At 49.6% G+C, this 21,563-nt stretch overlaps 1 protein-coding gene and 2 long non-coding RNA genes across 3 annotated transcripts; all 3 read left to right on the top strand.

Moving 5' to 3' along the window:
• Positions 1-3,026: 3,026 nt before the first annotated feature.
• On the top strand, positions 3,027-7,923 carry LOC125322432. The gene is made up of 4 exons (XR_007201997.1): positions 3,027-3,186; positions 5,196-5,328; positions 7,017-7,122; positions 7,883-7,923. It is a non-coding gene; the product is annotated as an uncharacterized LOC125322432 (long non-coding RNA).
• Positions 7,924-8,076: 153 nt separating this feature from the next.
• On the top strand, positions 8,077-11,017 carry LOC125322533. Its single transcript, XR_007202061.1, has 3 exons — positions 8,077-8,118; positions 9,620-9,772; positions 10,977-11,017. It is a non-coding gene; the product is annotated as an uncharacterized LOC125322533 (long non-coding RNA).
• A 45-nt stretch (positions 11,018-11,062) lies between these two features.
• LOC125323531 (TOG array regulator of axonemal microtubules protein 2-like) lies at positions 11,063-19,460 on the top strand. Its single transcript, XM_048298598.1, has 5 exons — positions 11,063-11,094; positions 12,051-12,154; positions 14,875-15,079; positions 16,259-16,475; positions 19,077-19,460. The coding sequence occupies exons 1-5, from the start codon at positions 11,083-11,085 to the stop codon at positions 19,310-19,312; spliced, it is 774 nt and encodes a 257-aa protein (XP_048154555.1). The 5' UTR covers positions 11,063-11,082; the 3' UTR covers positions 19,313-19,460.
• The last annotated feature ends 2,103 nt before the right edge of the window (positions 19,461-21,563 follow it).

Genomic DNA, 21,563 nt, shown 5'->3' with positions numbered 1-21,563 from the left:
TTTAAGACATTGGTTTTCTGCTACTTTGCTGCCACGTGTTTTTATCCTCTGTGAAGCCATGTAAAGAGTGATTCATCCTCTGAGTTTTAAGGGCTCTGTTGAAGAGTATTTCAAAACGAGCTACATTGTTCCACTTCCATTAGGAAAATCAGCCTTTGGTCAGACTGGCCTGAAAGTGGCCCAATCTCACACAGTTTAGAATGAAAATCCTCGGGGAAAGCAAATTATCCAATTTCAAGAACACAATTCACGTTTTGCTAACACTCCTGCAATCCTAAGCTTTTCTTTTCATGTCCTCTAAAATATTGCCACAAAGAGAAGAAAATATTGATCTAAATGCTTACGGGTATTAGAACCCGGGAGTTCTTTTAGGAACCAGGGAGAAGATGTTTACTAAAATCAGCATGAATTAGGGCAGATAAGAATCTCTGTCAAGAGCAAGCTCCGTCTCTGCCCTTCTCTATCAAACGCAGCAGCTCTCCAGCATCCAGGGCTGAGGCCTCCATCATGCAGGAGGTTTCACTCTGCTGGCCACAGAGCAATGCCATGTCTGCTGCCAGTGCACTGTGGCAGTAGCCCATCCATTGGGAGAGGTTCTAGGCATATGTAGCTTGCTGCTCTCAGACACAATCTCTGGGTCTTATCAGAGCTCTGCAATCTGGAAGCTGTCTTGCCTGTTGCCCAGCAAGGCGCTGTTGGGGGCTTGAAGTGTGCCAGAGATTTACAGGAACCTTTGCTTCCATTAACAGGCCTCCCAGTGAGCCAGGCCAAGGAGACGGATCACCCCACCAGTGCTGGCCTTACGAGTGCCGAAGCCCTGAAGGATGGCTTTGGAAAGGTGAGGGATAAGGACAGGGATGAGCAGACTTCCTTTCCAGTGACTGTTTAGTGCTAGGCCCAAACTGTCCCTGAAAATCATAATCTTCCACTCTTGGGGGGTGGGGATTCTCTTGGGAATATATTTGACAGCTACAGAGCAATTGCTTGGCTATTTCCAGTGGTGGCAAGGTCACTGGTTTGGAGATGGTGCTAAGGTCATGCCAGAAGCATTCTTTATGTGCAAAGGCCCTTGTAGAGAAGTTCTGAATGGCAGAGCAAGCTACACATCAGTGAATGTGGGCAAAGTGCATCCTGGGAAGCACAGAAGCAAGGATTCTAATGCTCAATGTAAGCAAGGGTGCAAAATAAAATGGGAGAGTTTGATTTTTCCTGGTTACCTTTCTTTCTGTATCTCACAGCCCTCTCATTCTCAATTTTTCCATGCATTACCATCAATGTTTCTGCAACTTGTTTTCACGTGACTCCTCTTTTTGGCCTCACGGTCTCCGAGAGCAGCTGAGTCCTTCAGAAGCCAGAAGTGAGAAACAGCTGCAATTCCTGGCCATGAGTGTTAAGCAACAGCTACTTACCCCTCCTTGCTGCGTATTGCACATGGTTTTTATTCTCCTGCCATGGCCTGTAGGAAGGGAACTGCCTGCTCACTGATCACGTAGGCTCTTCATCTGTCTTGGAGCACTCCTGTGATTTTCTTGCTTCAAGCAGGGCCTCCTGACACAGGCTGAGAAACAGTACCTTGGAGCAGTGGGAGGTTATGGCAATAAAGCATTCCACCTCACTGTGTGTAATTGCCAAGGTGAGGACAGGAGACATTCTTCAGAAACCATTGGAATGTACATGGAGCTGCATCAAGGACTGTGGAAATCTATGGACTCTGTGCTCCTGATGAGATGTTGTGTCTGGTTTGTGTGTCTCTGCTTACAGTCTGTGATGCATTCCCATTGCATGTAGGTCCGTGCTGCATTGGGCAAGTTGGCTCAAAGGAACTTAGAGCGGATGCCAATGGAGCTTTTGGAGAAAGAGATCAAGACAGAGAGAGAAAAGGAAACGTCCTTGCAGCTGCCTCCACAGACAGTTGACCCCGGGGATGCAGCTGCGGCAAGTAAGTGGTTGCTACACCTGTGGTCCTTTCTGATCACTTGCTTGCCCTCTGCACAGTGTTGCCCTCAGACTGGGGGGCTGTTACATTTGCATCTGAGTGGGAGTTTGCATAGGATGTATTTCCGGTCCCCAAAGAAAAATGGAGAGGCATGAAGTGTCTTGCCCATGGCCTCACTGAGTCCGTAACAGAATATCAGCTTCCCACCTTCCCCTCTGAAGTCCTTCAGATTGTAAAATTCTGTCTTGCAAAGTACACTGGGGCTTCAGACTCTCTCCTGGATAGCAGCCTCCAGGAAAAGTGGGTCCAAAAGAATGCTTTTCAACCAAGGTGCAACCTGGAAGAAACAAAATTCAACTCCTTCTAATGAAAACCCCAGAGACCCTTCTCCCACCACTCCCTGCTGAGGAGCTGGTGCTGTAGAGCTGTGCTGAAGCCCCGAGCCAGTGCTTCTGTTGTAGCCCCAGGAGCAAGCAGCGTTGCCGACTGAATCCGGGCTGAGGGGCTCTGACTGCAGTGCTGTGTGCGCTGCCCCAGGGCAGCAGCAGGGACCTCAGGAGGCAGCACTCAGCCCGAGGGCATCACGCAAGGTTATCTGCGCTTTCTTTTGGTAACTTCCCCAGCCAGCCTCTGAAACAGGAAAACAAAAGCAAAGCAATACTGGGGTTTCCTTGTTTCTTCGGGGAAGCATCACTGCAATTTGGTTTTAAACCAGAAGAGGGTAGATTTTGATTAGATATTAGGAAGAATTTCTTTATAATGAAGGGGATGAAACACTGGAAGAGTTTGCCCTGAGAAGCTGTTGTTGATCGATCCTTGAAGGTGTTCAAGGCCATGTTAGATGGGGCCCTGAGGAAGCTGCTCGTGCTGAAGATGTCCCTGCTCATGGGGGCTGGACTAGATGGTGGTTAAAGGTGCCTTCCCACATAAACTCTTCTAGGAGTCTGTGATCACTTTCCCATGGTGCTGTGCCACTGTTATACTTGAAGTTCTTTGGGATAACAAAGAGATGTTACCCAGCTCCAGCAAGTTTTCTGGGCCTTTCCATTGTCACCCTCCACTTCTAAGCTCCTCTTTGGTCCCTGCAGGCTTTAGCCTACTGCCTGTCAATGGCACAGCTTCCAGTGTGCAGAGGAAACACCCTGGTAGTGCCTTGAAGAAGAAGGTCTTGAGGAAGCAGGACAACGTGCCCTTACTGCCCAAGAAGCCCATCATCCATGGAGACGGCAGCTTCCCACGCAGCTCCTCAGGTAAGCCTGCTCCACAGCAGCTTTTTCCTGCACCGGTTTTCCTTGCACAAGGAGCACAAACTGCCTCCTGATTCAGCCACCACAGCTGGGATCTTGGGTTCATAGCCTGTGCTGAGAATGAACAGCAAATCTACTCTTGAGTTACTCCAGCTCGGCAGAACTGGAGCAGTTGGTTCTTATTGATCCATTGGAAAGCTGAGCTGCATAAAGTAGTGGTAAAGACCTAAGCTCTGGCTTTTGCCCATCCTGATAGAGCAAACTACAGCACTGGTGCCAGGAGGCAGCTGTAACTGCAGGGATGAGCTCGGGGCAGTCTGGCAGGGTGTGCTCACTGTGCACCTACGAGTACCACCACGATCAATTGTCCACTCTCCATCTTGGCCCTCTGCCTGTGCTGCTGTCTGCCTCTGCAGCCAGCTTTCCTGCTCTCCCAGCAAGGGTTGTCTCTGCATGGCAGTCAGCCACTTGGTGCAGCCGTGCTGCTGCTGCTCCCAGAAGTGCCCAATGGCTTCTTGCCGCTGCCATCCCACGGCCTGCAATGCCAAGAGGGAACAAGCAGCGCCTCCTGTGTCACCCCACCCAAATACAGCGGCCTGTGTAGCAGGTGACAGCCAGGAGGGGCTGCCTGGTGCTCCCAGGCTGTTTGCTGCCTGCAGTGAATACATAGCACATAGTCCCTTGTGGCTCTTGCCTCTCCTGTGAGGGCAGCCTGCCTGTGCTATGATCCTGAGTAGGGTGAGAGAAGAAGAAGGGAGCTAGGAATGATACTTTGAGTGCTCTTTTCTAGTGATGCTACTTCCATGGTCACAATTGACCAGAACTAGCCTGACGTGGCTCCCCATTCCTATTGAATATAGATGTGTACATCGACATCCTTCTGCAGTGACACCACTGATGGCAGTGACAGGGGTACATCAGTGACAGCCAGATAGCTCCCATCTGAATATTCTAGATTCTGTGCAATATTTAAACTCCATCATTTGAGACAGCTCAGATGTTTCCTTGTACACATTAGAAAACGACCTGTTGAGTGCATGACATGAAATTGATGATCAAGAGTCCTTTGGATGACAAGTGGGTTTCTTAAGAAATGCATTTATCATCTGAATTTTCTCATACCTTGTAAACTGACTATCAAGAGATTGTGTCTGCCAACAATTTGCATCTGTATTTACGTATTCTTATCATCAATTTGCATTTGGAAGGCTTTTTTATCAACCATCTGGGCTAGAGATTCCATTTTTCCACAAGAGAAAGCTTAGGCTTGCACAGTGTGCACACAAGTCCATTTGAGGACAAACAAATTTCACCTCAGCATCTTTCAAATACAGCCAGTGTGTACTTTATTGAAATAGTAAAGATTCATGATGCTTGGAAAGAACAAAATCCATGAACTACTCCCTTCCCAAGAGCAGGCTGAAATGTAAGTGCACTCAGCTGCCCTCTGTCTAGAATATTTGAAGCCAATGGGAACAGAGGCGCTGTGAGGTGTGAAGGGTCAGGTATCGCTGTTCCCTGGTAGCTGCTCTGAGGGGATTCAGCCGGGCCCAGCAGGACTCGCTTGTTCAGGCTCGGCTTGGTGCTGTCACGAGGCAGCTGCAGGTCTTTCCTCAGGGAGTTGCAGAGTGCCTCTGTCCTCAGGGCTCGGGGAAATCAGGGCGCTGAGACAGGAGAGGCAGCTGAGGGGTCCCTCGTGGGGAGCAAGTCCTGCTGGTGGGCACTGTCTCACAGGGAGTGGGAGCTCTGCGGCCTCAGGAACGTGCCGCTGGCTGTGGTACCTGTGGCACTTGGGAGCTGGCGCTGTGTGGGCAATTGTCAGGTTGAGCCAAGGAGCTGTGCCCAGCTGGGGGGGCTGGGAGAAAGCAAGGAGCCAGAGAGCAGGGAATTCTCTGAGCCAGTGCCAGTTTGTACCTCATGGAAGCCTGGCTGGGAGATGGGGCTGCAGGCCGCTCCATGGCGGGGTGCCTTGCCCGGGGCTGCAGCGCTCATGGCTGACCCTCTCCTTACAGTGACCCCGCAGACGGCCACTGGTGCCGAGCGCCGAGAGGAGCCGCTCCGTGGGAAGGGGCAGAAGGACGGAGCCTCTTTGGAGCCACAGCAGTCCTTGCTCGAGGCACTCTCCTTGCTCAGCAGCGATGACTGGTAAGAAAGGCCCCGTTCACTCTGTCTCCCTCTTAGCGTTAAGGTAGGTTAGGAGAGCATCTTGCTAGTGCCTCTGAGCCCCAGCAGCCCAGAGGGCCGAGGGGCACCAGTGAAACCACTCCAGAGCAGAGAGAGGATAAAGATTTGAGAGCAGCCTTTTCTTGGCCTTGGTCTGCAGCAGTGCTCCAGCTGCAGCAGGTCCGTGCTGTTTCCTCGCTTTGCCTGCTGCTCTGTGGGGCTGCAAAGGAAATCTTGAGGGAAGAGAGAAAGCTGTGGGACAAGATGATTTGCTGGCTGAAGCCAGAAGCAGGATGGCAGCAGTTTGGAGTGTAGAGATTTGGGTGCCTCGGGGCCCAGTGGGACTGAGTAAGATTTGTCTCTGGCCCCACTGCTGGCAGCAGTGGCAGGAGTCAGGGTCTGCCCGTGACCTTCCGCATGTGAGTCCCAGGAGCAGCTACAGGGAGTTCTTCTTTCTGAGAAATGCACTGAGTTGTGCTATAGAGTCACTCAGCCTGTCATTAGTCCTGAGGGGCTCATGGCAGAAGAGAAGGAAAAAGAAATAAAATCCTCTAGGAATCTTGCACTTTTGCAAGTCAACTGTTTCCTTCTCACTGCTTCATATGGGCCTGAGATGTTTTGTCAATACTCACAATGTGTCCCAAACTTAGACACAGACAGAAGGAGGCCTGTAGAGGCCCAGAGGTGATAACCCCACAAATGTTAGGTGATACTGGTTGTCTTTTTGATGTCTGGGTTATCATCTACTCACTGCTTCATTCACCCTGGGATAAGGACTCCATTCACCCTGGGATAAGCATGAAAAATCTGCCACAATGCATCTCCTTGTGCAGTCGCCTTTGCTCTGCCCTGTCTCTTCTGCTTTCTCTTCCCCATTTCTGTTTGGTGCCCTGTGCGGTGCAGAGAGCTTCTGCAGCTGTGGGGGGGTCCGGGTGACACTCAGGGATGCCCGTGGCATCGGCCGCCAGCCCTGCGCTGCAGCCCCGATGCATCACGCGCCTTCCTGTAGCTCAGGTCCTGCCCAAAGCAAGTGCTGAGAGAGGGAGTTGTTTGCACCTTGTAAATAACATGTTGCTGCTGTTTTAGGTAGGGGCTTTTGGGAAAAGCTAGACTTTCAGCTGTTCTTGCCCGGGTGTGGAACCTTCTGGGGCATCCTGCTGCTTTCTTGGGGAATGTGTGAGGTGGAGTGGAGTGGGTGACAGACAGGCCTAGATTGCAGAGTGGAAACTCAGCTACAGAGTGCCAGTGCAGACTCTCACTGCTGAACTGCCTGCTGGGGCTAGCAAAGAAGGAAAATGCCCCAGACACAGCCCAGTGGGACTGTGTCTCAGGGACAGGTACAGGGAGGTGACAAGAAACAGCAGCATGGCACGGTCTCACAGCCTCCAGGAAGCACTGACATAGGGACTTCATGTGCCAGAGACTTCAGAAAGGCTGTCTTGTTAAACGGCCACAAATGAAGACTCTGAAAGCCCTCTATTTGCCTCTTGGATTTGTGTATGCTTTTGACAGCCACAGCAACCTGTGGCAGCGAGTTCCACGATTTCATCACGTACTGCTTGAAAAGCACCTCCCTTTGTTTGACTGAGCCGCCAGCCTGGTAAATTCAGAGGGTGCTGCCTAGTTCTTGGGTGGAGAGAAAGTCAATCTTTTTGGTACTTGCCTTTCAGGGAGCTGAAGGAGAAGGGACTCTTCAGCATCAAACACCTGGCTGAGTCCCACTCAGAAGTCCTTCTTTGTAGACTTCGTGAGGTTTGCTTGGCACTTACCAACGAGGTAAGAACATTGTTCTGAATCGTCCTCCGTGCTTCTTACACGGTGTGTAGAGTAGATATGTGCTTGTTCATCTCCCTGTGTGCTCAGGAACTGCCTTCATTTCTGTTTCTAGACCTTATCTTTCTCATGTCTGTCAGCTCTCTATAGGATCTGTGTGCACATGTAGCTCTATTTACTGGTAGGTCGGGCATCTGACACTCTCCTCTTGGAGCGAGCTGCCATTACAATGCAACGTGCAAATGCAGAAGCGGAGACACTAATTATGTTATTTGCTGCAGTCCAAATCTCTGCCCAAGCTGTAATTCAACACTGCCAATTAGTCTGTAGACTTGAGCCTGTGTTTTCTGTTTCCTGGCTGAGGGCTTCAACTGCTGCTGTTACTTTTTCAAACAGGAGCAAATGACTCTTTTGTCTTTATGATTTGTGCCTTTATGGCTTGAGAGCAGCCCTTGCTTTAATTTGTTTCTTTGTTTTTTGAATAAAAGGGCCTAAAACCAAAGCAGTGGACATTCCAGAAGAATTAAGTAGAACACTTTAAGTGAAATAATATGTTTTAGGCCTGCAGGAAGCAGGCCTGAGGCCTAGCACAAGTAGGTGCCAGAGTTAAGTGCCTTTCTGTGCTTGTGCTCTTCTGCTCTGCCTGTGCTTTTGTGTTCCCCTGGACACAGCGGGAAGTGTTGTCATTTCCTGGGACTTTTGTCTAAGGCAACTGGTTTTCTTTTCAAGGTGATTCTTATGTTTCCCCGCATGACTTCCCCAGGTGACCAACCTTCGCTCAAAGGTGTCTTACTCTGCAATCGTCACTCTTGGAGAGCTCTTTGTGACCTTGCAGAAGGACATGGACTCGGAGGTGGATGAGGTTGCTCGGGTCCTTCTCCAGATGGTGTGGAACTCCCCAGAGTTTGTTCAGAAAGCAGCCAGTCACACCCTGGGAGTCATGGTGGAGCATGTGACTCCTGCACGAGCAATGACTGCTCTCATGGACAGTGGAGTCCAGTAGGTTCTTCTTCTCTTAGTGATATTCTTCACCTTCTATTGTGTGTGGGGGGGGAGAAGGGCTGAGAGAGAGAATGGGAACGGTGGGAGGGAAGGGTCCTGTATCCTGCATCTTCTGTGATCTCAGTGACTTGATTCTCCAATCAACCTCACTTCTTTCCTCTTGTCACCTATTTCTGCCCTCATGCAGCCCTTTAGTTGACAGAATCACAGAGCTGTAGAATATGCTGAGTTGGAAGGGGCCCATCAGGCTCATCGAGTCCAGCTTCTGGCCTTGCACAGAACAAACACGCCAAGGGTCACACCATGTGCCTGAGAGCGTTGTCCAAAGGCTTCCTGAACTCTCTCAGGCTTGGTGCTGTGACCAGTACCCTGGGGAGCCTGTTCCAGTGCCCAGCCACCCTCTGGGTGAAAAACTTTTTCCTGATATCCAAGCTCAACCTCCCCTGACTCAGCTTGCTGCTGCTTCCTGGAGTTCTCCCAGTCTGTCCGAGTTGCCTAGATGTGGTGAATGGTGGGCAAGTGAAAGTGCCTGCAAAGGCTAAGGATAGAGCCCTGTGGTTTTGTGGGAAGAGGGACAATTGCAACTGCAGCTGTGAGCGCTCTTTGATATTTCACAGCCCTAACCACAGAGGCCTTGGGAAAAACCATGCATCCTCATTATGCCATTCACTTGAGAAGTAAGGAGGGTTCTTGCTGGGGCATGGAGCACATGGGGGAGAACGTGCTGGGTGTGGCACAGCCTGCACAGCAGGTGCAGCTCCTGCCAAGAGGAGTCTTGTAGGACTGTCCTGGCCTTAGAGGCCCACTTGCTATTCAAACTGATGTCTCATGTTAGCCTTGAGATGATGAATCACTGTACAGGCACCTTCACAGGCCGACTGCCATGGGACAGCTGAAGCAGGTGCTGCCTTAAGTGTTGGTGCTGGGCCTGATAGTCCCCAAGAGACACTGTCTAGAACAGGACAAGCTGGCTAAACTGACTGCCACCCTTTCCTCAGCTTTGGAAAAGGGGGAAACGTTCAGATGTATCTCTTGCCAAGCCTCACAGAAGAAACTGGCTGCATTGCAGAATATTCTGCAACTTCGTGTCCCACAGCGTGTTTTCCCTGCATTTGTTTCTTTCCCAAGGTCTGCAGATTTGGGGGTAAATGGGTGCAAATATCCTCAATCCTGCTGCGGCTGTCTGTGTAGTGGCTGGCTCCTGATGGGTCAGCCTGGGTTGTCTTTAATTTCCCTCTTTCTCAGAGTGAATTTGGGGAAAGACGTTGAGTATCAGATAGTGCAGGGAGACTGAATTCCTCACTCTTGCTTGCAGGCAGTCCTTCTGTAGAGTGCTAACTTTGTGTTTCTCTGCGGACAGAACCTTCTACAGGTGTCCCAAGTGTCAGGGAGAACCCAGGCCTCCTTCCCCCAGCAATGACAGGGAGCATGCTCTGGCCAAGGCCTGCGCTGTGTCCCTCTGCTCCCTGTGCCCCAGTGTCCGCTCTCTTCTTCCCAGGAGCCGCCACGTCCAGGTGCGGAAGTGCGCGGCCCAACTCCTCCTGTCCTTGATGGAGAAAACTGGAGTCACGAAGCTCGCAGGAACGCCCAGGGCTGAGAGGCTGGCGCACGCGGCAGGGACGCTTGCTCAGGACTGTCACGAGGACACAAGGTAATGATCTTCATTTCACCTCCTAAAACAGGAAAACTGTTGGGTGTCTGGCTGTAAAGGGCAAAACCACAAAAGAGTGGAAGCTAAAGGAAATATTAAGTTCCCTCACTGTGTGGATGAGGTTCACAGAGTCACGGAATACGCTGAATTAGAAGGGACCCATCAGTGTCATCGAGTCCAGCTCCTGCCTGTGTGCAGGGCCCCCCAAGAGTCACTCCATGTGCCCGAGAGCATTGTCCAAAGGCTTCTTGAGCTCTGTCAGGCTTGGTGCTGTGACCACTGCCCTGGCTTGTCTGGGGAAATGACTGTGCTGGGGAACGTGAGGTTGTCCCGCAAGAGGGAGCATTGCCAACTTCCTGGGACTTGAATGATTCTTTCCTGAGATCAAAAGAGCCATCAGATGAGCCAGTCAAACAGTTTTGCTTGGCCTTAGGTGCACAAGACAAAGCCAAAATGTTGGCTAATGTTCATCACTGAAGGATCCCATACATCTATTTCTCATTAACTTAAGACTTTCCTAGAAATATTCCCGGGGTCTTTAGCCAATGTATTCAGTCTTTCTAAACCTCTTCTGCAGATTTCTATAATGCTCTTATCTGTGGCTGAATGACCTCCAAATTGCTTCCTGAAGAAAACTGTGGTTTCCTAGTGGCAAAATCAACCCAAACCACCCAAATCCCCTCACTTTGAGGATTCAATTCCCATTAATAGCTGCCAAGAACGCATGAGCAACTAGCTGTCCCTGTGCATACATATGGTATAGAATAATCAAAAGCAAGCATGAGGCATTTGGTCCTGGCTTCCCTGCCAGTTAAAGAAAGGCAAATTACTGTGCAATGGCAGCAAGACACTGCTAATAAGCTCTGACTCAAAGCAGAGGTGTTTTGCTTGTTCCCTGGGATCCTTCGATGCCACAGAAGCGCACCCACAGTTTCAGAGTGAGATTGTATTTTTCTGTTGCCCCACGTTCTCCTCTTGCCTCTTGTGTTCAGCTGACAGCACTGTGCAGTGACAAGTGGAGGTAAACCTCTCTCTTTGCTGAGTAGGTAATGCCTTCTCATGCAGGTATGGCAGCTGCTGAGTTTAAGGTATCAGCTTATTCTGTTAATGCTCCTCCTTTGTTTGTTCACCTTCTATTCTTTCTTTCCTTCTTTCTTTCTTTCTTTCTTTCTTTCTTTCTTTCTTTCTTTCTTTCTTGTTTTAGGCATTATGGACAGGAGATGGTGAAAATGATGCTGAATCACCAAAAATTTAAAAGGCTTTTGGAACAATCTCTTTCCACCCGTGACCTGGAAGATATTCTGACAAGAATGAAGAAGAAAGTAAGTGCTTGGTAGGAGAAATGTCTCCTTTGTGCAAGTATTGCCACTGCTGATATGAGATCAAACAGACCTAATCTTATCTCATTCCTTTTCTGCCAAATCATTTTGCTCCTGGGAATGAACTGTTGATCCGTAGCCTGTTCATCTGCAGAGCACAAAGGAACTGATAATATTAGGGGAAAAGTGGGGTATTGGATATTTTGTATATTGGCCACAAACAGGGAAGGGAAAGAGGAGGAAATGTGTTTACATTTAAGCATAACCCCCCACCCCACTATCCCTACTCTGCCCCCAGTGACGCAATTAAGTGAGAACAGTGCTTCTGGAGATAACAGAGTCTTTGCAAAAGACACAGGAAGCAGTAGTGCCAAGAAAATTTCCAAATATTCAAAAGATGTCCCAGTCAATCCCAATTCCTACAATTACTATCTGTCTTCTGGGAATACTGCCCTGCTGTCATGCCCTGTGCAGCTGGAAGAAGCTTGGTGAATTCAGCAGCATCCAGAGGAAAATCATTTGTTTGCCTGGGTTATTTTTTTATTCTTTTTACCTACGTTATAGAAGGGAGTGTGCCTTTGTGCAGCAACAGGGAGAGTGAGTGTGGAACCAAATCAACTTCCAACACAATGGGCCAACCTCCAAAGAGTCCAAATTTTTCTGCAGCTTCCTTTAAGAGCATTAGTTCCCTACCAGTTTGCATTATTCCCATTTATGCTCAAGAGGAATGAATTGGGGATTTTAGACTGCTGCTCAGTATGGTAGCAGCCATAACCTGCCTTGGGCTATTGAAAACAAAGAGTTGGCATCACTGAACCTCTGGCCTGTTTCCTTCTGTAAGTTCGGAAAGGTTTGCCCAAGCCTTGGTTGCAGTGATCCTGGTTATAAGTTGTGTTTTAAACAGGTAATTTCCTATTTTACATTCTAAAGATCCATGGGGTTTCTTTATGCCTTTGTAGGGGATGGAAACGCAGAAGGATGAACACCCATCTGTCGAGAAGCCTGTGAAGAAGAGGAGCGATGGCTCGAAGAAGCCCCAGGCCACATTGCCTTCTAGTAAACGGTACTGAGCACTTTAGTTAGATGTGACAAAGCACGTGGCAAGCTTTACATGTCTCTTCCTCAGGAAAATCTTTCTGGTGGAGATGACCTGTACCAGAGATTGTTTCCTTTCCCTACAAATGCTCTATCATAAAAAATGTCTCCTTCTGCATTACGCTGAACACAACTTCTCTGGAAGGGTTTCCACAAAAAATGGGCGACAAAAAGACACCCATTGGTTGCAGCTCAGAAGATCCAGTGCAGTGGCAAGGACAGTGCTGTGGAGGCTGTGAGAGGGCCATGTCTCCGCTGCCTCACTTGGGACAAGTAAATTCAAGCAGGGTTTTTTTCCTCTGAGAGCAGTCTTTTTCAGATGGGTGTTTTGATGAGAAGTCCCAGTCTAGAAGCAAGATGCCGTTCCCCAAAATAGCACTTCCCATGCACGTGGTTTGGCCTTCCTGAGTCATGGTTTTCTTACCCTCAGACAGTACCAAGATGAGTAGTAAGTAGCAAGCCAGTTCCTGAGCAACTTTGGTCAACAGGTGTCTCAATGTGGACGTTTTGTCTTGACATTCCTGTCCTTCATACTGTTTGCTTGATGGACAGCATGTTTGGTTTATTTCCCCCTGTGCTGCAATCAGCATTTGAGACAGGAATTTGGTCCTTGCTGTCTCTTCCTGCCAGTGGGAGAGCTACTTGTACCTGTTGTCCTCTGATAACAGAGGGGATTTATTTAGCTCTGTCATGCTCAGCGCTGGCAGGAGAGTGACCACATGCCTCAGTAGCGTAGTCAGGATCTTCCCATGCTCAAGAGAGTTGTTCCCAGTGGGTTTGTTAAGCTGTGGATCTAGTCTCTAGGGAAGCAATCATGTGAGCGTAGTGCTGGGATGTCTGGCTTCTGTTTTTATCCCTGTTACGGATTTTCTGGATCCTTCAGATATGCCCCTATCCATCTGTTCAGATGCATCTGAGCTACTTTTCCAGATTGTCATGCCTGCTGTAGAGACACTTCTCCAGAGGGATGAGTTTCCTTATTATAAGACGCACACCTCCCTCATGATGAGGCATTTAAACATGGAAGTAGCGTCTCTCTTTCTTCACAAAGCAGTGCGACATGTGTACCTGGGAAGCCGTCTGGAGATAAGTGAGATGCATCTCATCCTTGGTTTTCCTGAGTAAGCACTGGTGAGAATGTTGCTTGCAGATTGTCTCCTGTAATGATTGTGTAGCGGGTTTGGTTTGTAACCAGGCAGAAACACCAATTTAGTGTAGTGGTTTGGTCCAAAATACTCATTACTATTTACCTTCTGTGAGATAAGAATTAGGAGAAACGCAAAGCAGTCACCAAACTTGAAAGAATAGAAAGAAGTTTATTAACAGACCTAAAAGAAGAAAAACAAAGTCATACCACGCCTTCAGAACACTTCTCCTCCCCCCTGCCTTTCTCCCTTCTTGCAGTGATAATGTAAAAAGACAGCCCTTGAGATGTTCAGTCTGTTTACCACTTCCATAATAACCTTGTTCAGTCCATTTAGGAAGAGGAGTCTCTTGCCCATGCTATGAAAACATTATCGCAAGGAGCCAGCCACCCGGGTTGGTTCTCTGCTTGCATGTGAGTCCCTTCCCCCGTCTTGCAGCTTTTCCCACAACTGCTTTCGAGGGTCCACTCTTGAATTGCTGGGGTAAAATTTTAAGGTTGAGCCGTTCAGAAACAAAAGTTCTCTTCACCCATCTCTGGGAGTATTTCATTTCTAAGAATAGAGGCCCTTCTCCTTCCCTGGAAGCAAAGGGTCTTCCTCATCTTCCTCTTTAGAACTATCTCTGGGAGCATCTCTAGGACCTGAGGTTTTCTCCTTTTCCATTTGGAGCAAAAGTCCTCATCACTTCCATCTCTCCCTGTTCAAACTTCTCATGAAATTACAGCTGCGTCAGCATCTGCTTATCTCAGCGCAAGTGCTTTTGCTCACAAGTACAAGTTGAATGCTCCACCCCCCATGCCTTCATGAAATTACAGCAGGTACTCTGATCTATCATAGCTTCACAACAGAATTTCAGCTTTAAGCATCTCCTCTTTCACTTCCCTCCGGTTTTCAGCTCTTCATAGTACTAAAAGGGTTAATCTCACCTAGGCCTTGCAGCTGGAATGTGGCTTATCGCTGTTGGTCACATGACCTCTGCCAGACAGCCGTGCAGCTTTAGCTGAATCTTGGCAGCTCTGGAGAGGGGGAGCCGAGCCGCTCCGGCTGCCCACAGCCCTGCTGTGGGGGGGGTTCCGCGGGTGGAACAGGGCCCGTCGGCTCCAGGATGGCCGTGGCCCGACCCGGCCTGGCCTGAGCAGGGCCTGGGCCGGGCCCGCTGGCCCCCACACGGGGCCCGCAGCCACCTGTCCCAGCACCGGAAACAAGACAGAGAGAGTCTGCCTCGGGGTTTCCTGTTCTTAAGTGTGGATCACAGAGGCGGTCACAACTTTAAGTGGCTTAAAGAATTGTCCATATTCAAAGTGGCCAGCTGATAGGTTCTGTCAGGTCACAGAAGGAGCTGTAAGCACTCCTTTGCAAGAACATCACTTCCGGGACTATGCTTGCTAACCCATGACAGATTGTCATGAGGTCTCCCGTTGTTTTTCAGATCAGGATTTTCTAGCTTGAAATCACATCATTAGGAAACCTCCCCAAGATGTTCTGCTCACAATTAACTGAAGGTATGATCACCAACAGGTCCGCATTTGGTTTTATTCAACAGGGTGAAGTCTACCTCTGATGGACGCCTCCTACGCCGCCCAAAAGCCCAGGTCACGTTACCTCCGGCTGTGGAAGAAACGGAGTCGCTCCAGAAGCTGTACAATCTCCTGGAAGCCAAGGAGTTTAAGACACGGATGGAAGGAGTGGCACTCCTCCTAGACCTGTGCAAAAGCAGCCCCCAGCTCGTCTCCACTAACACTGTCCAAGTATGTAGGGTGTCTTCATTGTTCCTTTCCTTTAGCTCCTTTCCCAAGCCTGCAGCAGGAAAGTTAATTCAGTGTGTCTTGGCACTACATCCTGGCTGTGTGGGACAGGCTGCTGCCTCTTACCCTGAAATATTTAATTCAGGTCCACGCTTCAGGACAAGTTCTTTCGGTCCAGATGTATTTGTCTGGCAGGTGCCTATTGATGCTGTTCATCAGAGGAGGACAGAGTTTTCTGCTGGTGTAACTTCTGCTGTCTCCTACTCCCACTTGGGTTAAGTGAAGGGAATCCAGCCACTGAAAGCGTGGCAATTATTCTCTAGACAAAAAAATGGGTTTGGATGGGGAAGAGAAGTATCAGGCTGGGCAGGTTTAAACCAATTTTTTTTAAAAGGATACTTCTGTAAACTCCGACTTGTCTTGCACAGGCACAACTCTGGTTACTCGTTTCCATCGGCATCCCTAGTCCTCTTGGTAAAGACGGTGCTCACCATTCTTGGGGGGTCTTTTTTCTCTTTGGAAAAGGAGGGAAATGGCTAGGGACAGATCTCTTCCTTCTCCCAGTAGCTGCTTTTTCCCTTTGTCCAGAAAATGGTGCCTGATAATGTGGCTGTCAAGGGACTGAACCTGCTCTAATGAGAGCGGTCCAGCACATTAAATTTCAGAAGTCTACCTGCTGGGTAGACAATTGGTCTGGATCCTGGAAGAGTTGATCAGAGCCCTGCACTTCTCCAGACACAGGTTCTGAGACAGATGGAACAAAATCTGGATCTCCTCCAGCCATAGTTTTGGCAAAATCGTAACTGTCCTCAGAACTTGAGACAACTGCGTAGAAAAAGGGGCATTGTAAATATCTGGTTCCATACTTCGAAAGCAAAGATACTGTTTTGCATCAATAAATGGGATGAATTTAATGACTGAAATGTGGAGAGAAACACCATAGGAACTATTCTGTCCCCACCCAAAGCTCTTCAAAATATATGAAAATCTTTCAACCAGCATGAGGTTGTGCAACCATTCCAGTGAGCGGCCCACAGGAAAACAGGGAAATTGTGCAAGCAAGTGCTGACCTGACAGGAAGGATCACTTTCATCTTTTACATTGCTGAGTGCTCACTTCTGCGTCCCTTCCTCAAACAAGGACATTTTAATCCAGCTTTCATGTTGTTTGTTCTCTTCACAGATTTTTGATTATTTTGTCCCGAGACTTGGTGATACGCACAAGAAAGTGAAGCAGAAGGCGCTGGACGTGCTGGCTGAAATCGTAGGCATCCTGAAAGATGGCTTAAACCCGGTGATCATCTGTCTGGTTGAAGGAATAACAAACAACCTAAACTCAAAGGACCCCGGGGTTTATGCCGCAGCTGTGAAAGCGCTGGAAGAATCCATGGCTCACTTAGGTAAGGCTGAGCCCTGGCATAGACTCTCCTCAAGTGTGTCTCTGCCTCTGCGAGTCAAGAGAACGCTGAGTGCCTTGACAGCTGTTGTTGTCTGTGGAAACCTCCAGCTGACATCCACCAGAAGCTGTGCAGGTGCAGTCCTTACGCACCAGTCCCCCAGCAGGCTTGAATGTGCATCAGCATTTCCCAAAAGTCCCAGGAGCCCTTGGCTCTGTGCTGCTTGTCTGAAGAGGAAGTGCTGGACTACAGCTTTGCTGGAATTCAGGGCCAAAGGGATTTTTGGAGTTTGCCTGGGCCCCAGTTGACTTCCCAAATGAATAGCTTTGCTGTTGGCATGAAGGGACAGCGGCGCATCAGAACCTCTGCAGAGCAGCCTCCTGGAAGGCTCCACATCATAGGCATTAGCTTCATTAGGACAGCAGGATCAGTTCTTTACTGCATGCTTGCATGAAGATCATTTGGGACCTCCTTTTTGTATCTCATGCAGGAAAGGAGCTCTTAATAATACCCTGCTACTGAAACCCACACTGGGGTGTAGCTCTGTAGTGGTTCCCAATGAAGCAGATTGCCTGCTTTGTCACTGCCAGCCCTGTGACCCTGTGAGGGACCAAACTTCATCCCACACACGTTCTGTCTCCAGGAAAAGCTTGCCTTGGCTTATTAGAGTGGCAGGACTCGAGGCTTGCAGGCCAATGCAGGCAACAGTGTTTAAATTCAAACGAGACCCCCAAAACTGCGACAGATAGGCGCAAGAAAAACCAAAATACATACGCCGGTCAAGTATTGGGAAATCAGTTCATTTTCCAGTCTCTCTGCCAAGATCTGATTTCACAGATGTTACAGAAACCCACAGGCTACTGAGGCACTGAGCACTAATAGCTCTTGTATGAGTAACTTGGAGTCTTGTCCCTAGATCCACACAGGTAACCTGACAATTTAAAAACAGCTTATCCTTCAGGTGGGAATGGAGGTGTGCATTTTGGAGCCTTCTCACCCTTTTCCATAGGGGAGGGAGAAGATCACCTCTGCAAAGCTCTGGGATGCAAAACCTTTTCACTGCTTACGTGTGATTGAAGTCTTGAGGTCCCTGATGTGAAATGTTTAACATAGCTCCTGGTACAGCAGACAACTTTGGATTTAAAAAGTGACAGGAGAGCTTTTCTTTTGGAATTTAAAATCTTCCCAAGTAGGCTGGAAGGAAAGAAGAAAAGGATTCAAAAATCGGCAGGAATTTCCTTTCTTTTACAAAATGTAGTTGCCCCTGCCCTTTCCCTCCCCACTGTCCTTTCTCTTATGACCTCAGAAGAGAGAGCAGAAATGTGTGTTTCCCTTGTAGATAAAGTATCCCTGATGAAAGAGTTCAGCCACCGCAGGAGTGAACTGAAGGGCCAAGCTCTGCTGGATGTCACGGAGCATCTCTCAGGTATGGCCTCCCCTTCTAAGGCAAGAGGTCTTCCGAGGCAGAATTTACAGGGAATGCCAGTGAATAGACACCAGAGTGGCTCCTCCAAATCAGGAGGTGCTGAGCTTGTCCCTCCTGCCCAATACCCATGGAAGGTGTATTGGGCAGGTTTTCCCTGGCTGCTGCAGAGGTGTGCAGCATCTGAGATGGGGGCGGCACTCGGCCTCGGGGCTGAGCTCTCACTGGGGCATCTCAGAAGCTGCCTCCAGGAAAGGGAGGGGCTAAAAATTCCCAAGCTGGCTCCTCTCTTGGAAGCTCAGGGACAGCTCTGATCCTTTAGGGAAAATGGTGGCAAATGCTGTTTCAGGGGATCGGTTTGTTTTGTCCTCACAGAATTCTTGCTTTGCTCTTGGAAAGTTTTGAGGCGGAAGCCTGCAGTGCCTGGGGGTCACAGCTTAGGTCAAAACTCAGCACACGTGTTAGAGGCACGGATTTTGTGCAAGGCAGCCTTTGGGGGCAGAGGGGCAGAAGCAGAGTGCTGAGGCTCCCTGCCTGTGCTGTGGAAGTGCCATTGGACTGAGCATTTCAGGGTGTGCAGTCAGGGTCTTCCTATGTCAGTGCTGCCCAAAATGCTCCAAATGCAGCTGATAATTGATTGCTCAGAGGAGCTTGCTATGTCAGCAATAGCCAAGGGATGGAAAAATGATAACCTCAATATATACTAGAGAAGACAGTGTATAGCCTTGCTTTATTTATAGCCTTGCTTTAGCGGGGTCTAAATCCACTGCTAATTAAGCCAGGTCACAAAAACGGAGTCATCCTTTTTATTAGAAATCTCTCAATTTCCTCTCTAAAGTGCCTTTCAAACCTTCAGCAGTGGGTTTAGACAACTTCTAAATGGAAATAAACAGCAATTTGACATTTTGGTCATTCATCATGCTGGAAACAGATTGTGGAATGATTTAGTAAAGGTGTGAAGTCTGCCACAGGTACAAGGCTCGGATCTGGAGAAATTAGTCCTGAGGGCTTGGTGGTTCTGTTTTGGGGATGTTCAGCTGCTTTGCCCATTTCTGGATCATGGGGCTCTCACTGTTATTTCACTGATCTTAGCCAGAGAGACTCCCAAAATCACAACTAGAGGTAGATCCTTGTTTGCATTAAGGCTGGTGGTTAAGAAGTTTGTGTCTCTCTTCCGGCAGCGCTTGTGGCATGGGTTTATCCCAGGAGCCCCGAAGTCGTCCAGCGCTACGCCCTGCCCGTGCTCTGGTCCTTCCTGGGGAACAAGGCGCTGCCTGTCCGAAGCGCCAATGTCCGCACTGTGGTCACCAAGCTTGCCTGCACCCTCTACAAGGTGATGGGCGCCAAGCTGAGGAAGCATGCTGCCAGCCAGCCTCCGCATGTGCGGGAAAACCTCTCCGACATTTTGGGCTGGTGAAGGCTCAATGACCTGCAGGAAGATGACAAAGTGCTGAGTTGGACACCTCCGGACGTGACTTCTTAGCTGTGCCAAAAAGGACAGAATGCAAAGGAAGGGTGTGCACCTGCCCCCGCTCTCTCCACCCCCCTTCCTAGTCGTGGCATGGGGTGCCTGAAGCAACTTCCAATTGAGGACAAGGTGAAGGCTGAGCATGGCTCAGCCTCACAAAGAGGTAAGGCGGGAGCTGGGCCGCTCTCTGGCGGGAGGAAGGCTCTTGTGCCAGCCTAGAGAGCCTGGGCACATTGCCAGGGAACAGTTCTGCCCTGCATGTGCCCCCTGCACTGAGCTGTGCTGCTCCCAGTGCCCCGTGGAGCTGTAGGGCTGCTCAGCTGTGGGGCCGGGAGAGGAGCAGGAGGGTGCGTGTGCAGCTGAGCCATTCCTGGAAAGCACAGGCCTCTGGGCTCCCTGCTGTCCCAGGGCAGCCCAGAGGCCAGGCTGTTCCTGTGCTGGCTCTGTGCAAGTGGGTCAGGGTGTCTCCCTGGTCTGCCTCAAGTGGCTGCTGGCAGGAGCATGTTTCCCTGTGCAGCTCTTTAGAAGTTTCCAGGGAATCTCTCACATGAAATACTGTAGCTTCTGATGCTTTATGTTGGCATTGTGGCCTCTGTTATATTTTGTGTTTCCATTTTGCAGGACTGACTGGCTACACTCTTGCGAAGAAGTTTACCGTGGAATCTCCCTCTATGCTCCTTCCCTCCAAGCCATTGCCTCCCATCCAGAAGAGCTCTCCTTCTTCTAACACAAACAAAATAAGTAGCAGAGAGCAGGAGAATGGGAAAAATGTCACCGGCAATGATGATGACAGGAGAAAAAAGCAGGAGCTGAGTTCAGAGAGAAAAGGACATATGGTAAGGACACCAACCTAAGTCCTGTCTGGTGGATTTCCAGTTTATGTGCTGTAGGCAGAGCTCGGAGACCTTTTGCTGTGGTGTGAGGCCAGGGAAGCAGCTTGAGCAAAGGGAGAGCTCAGCAGGACACTGCACTTCAGGCTGTCTTTGCAGTGGGTGTGTAGTGCAGGCTTCATGTCCTCAGCGGGTATCAATAGCAGGGGAGGTCTTTGAATGGTTTCTGGCTCTCTTGTGGCTCCTGCTCTGTCTTATGGCTGAGAAAATACCAACAGGCAGTCAGAGCAGCTGAAGTTGGCCAATCTTGTGAACCAATCCTTCTACATTTAGTAAACTACGGGTATGTGTGAACCATCTCTGTGTCTTGGTGGTGTTTTCTGTCAGCTGTGTCCGGTTTGGACGGAGAAAGGTGTTTGCTGGAATAGGCAGTCCTGCAAAGTCAGTTCCAGGTTGTGTCAGCTTTTGAGTTGTACAGCCATGCCCTTGTGCCCAGTTGTCTCTGATGCTATTTCTAGACTTCATCAGCTTCTGGGCAGCTTTGTGCATTCTGGCACGGCTTTGTCCAGAGGGAAGGGATGGCAGGTGGCCATGGGGAGAGCAGCCCAGAGCCCACCCCCACGATTGCCTTTGCAGCAGGGCCAGGACCTGCAGTTGTTTTGGGTTTGCCGTGGGGTGCAGGAGGAGGCAGATGAACAACAGCTTTGGTAAACAGAATGTCCAACCCAAGGCTTGTGTACTTGATTCCAGCCTTGCTGAGAAAGGGCCCAGCGTATCCCTGAGAGGAACTGATCCTTCCACTGAAGTTTGAACAGGGCCTGATTTGGCTCTTTAGCTGTGCCAGGGACAATGGGATACTAAGGAAGGGTGTGCATCTGCCCCCGCTGCCTCCACCCCGCTTGCTGGACATGGCATGGGGGCCCTGGAGCAACTTGGGCAGGCAGAGGCCTCCCAGAGAGCAGCAGGGCAGGGAGCTCAGCAGAACTTCCTAAATGCCAGTGAGCCTGAGATGATGGATGTGTGGGAGCTGGAGAGCACCGAGCATGCCCAGAGCTCAGCAGCATTGGGGCTCAAAGGCTGCTGGGGAACTGTACGAGGGAAGGGAAGCAGCAGCAGAAATGAGGGGCTTGAGAAAAGCAGGTTTGGACATCCTGCAGGATGGCTTTGTGGGGACTTGGCTGGAGATCCGCACTGGCTGTTAGGTGCTATAGGGACAGGGAGAGACTAGGGATCCAAGGCCATTCCCATACGATCCAAAAGGCCAGTGGAGGCAGTGGCACCGCAGAACATCTTGGTGCCAAACATGTGGATGCCATCTGGGAATGTAGCCACATTTCCAGAGAAGTGAGCACAGGGATAGCGGTGGCAAA

The sequence above is a fragment of the Corvus hawaiiensis genome, chromosome 3 (genome assembly GCF_020740725.1).
Source record: "Corvus hawaiiensis isolate bCorHaw1 chromosome 3, bCorHaw1.pri.cur, whole genome shotgun sequence".
Lineage (NCBI taxonomy): Eukaryota > Metazoa > Chordata > Aves > Passeriformes > Corvidae > Corvus > Corvus hawaiiensis.
Note: the sequence above shows the minus strand (reverse complement) of the source record. Positions and strands in the feature narration are given on the sequence as shown.

Excerpts from the sequence above, each read along its gene's own strand:
- LOC125323531 (XM_048298598.1), top strand. Across the intron at positions 15,080-16,258 it reads TCTCCACTAACACTGTCCAA|ATTTTTGATTATTTTGTCCC; the intron begins GTATGTAGGGTG and ends TTCTCTTCACAG. Across the intron at positions 16,476-19,076 it reads AGAATCCATGGCTCACTTAG|CGCTTGTGGCATGGGTTTAT; the intron begins GTAAGGCTGAGC and ends CTCTTCCGGCAG.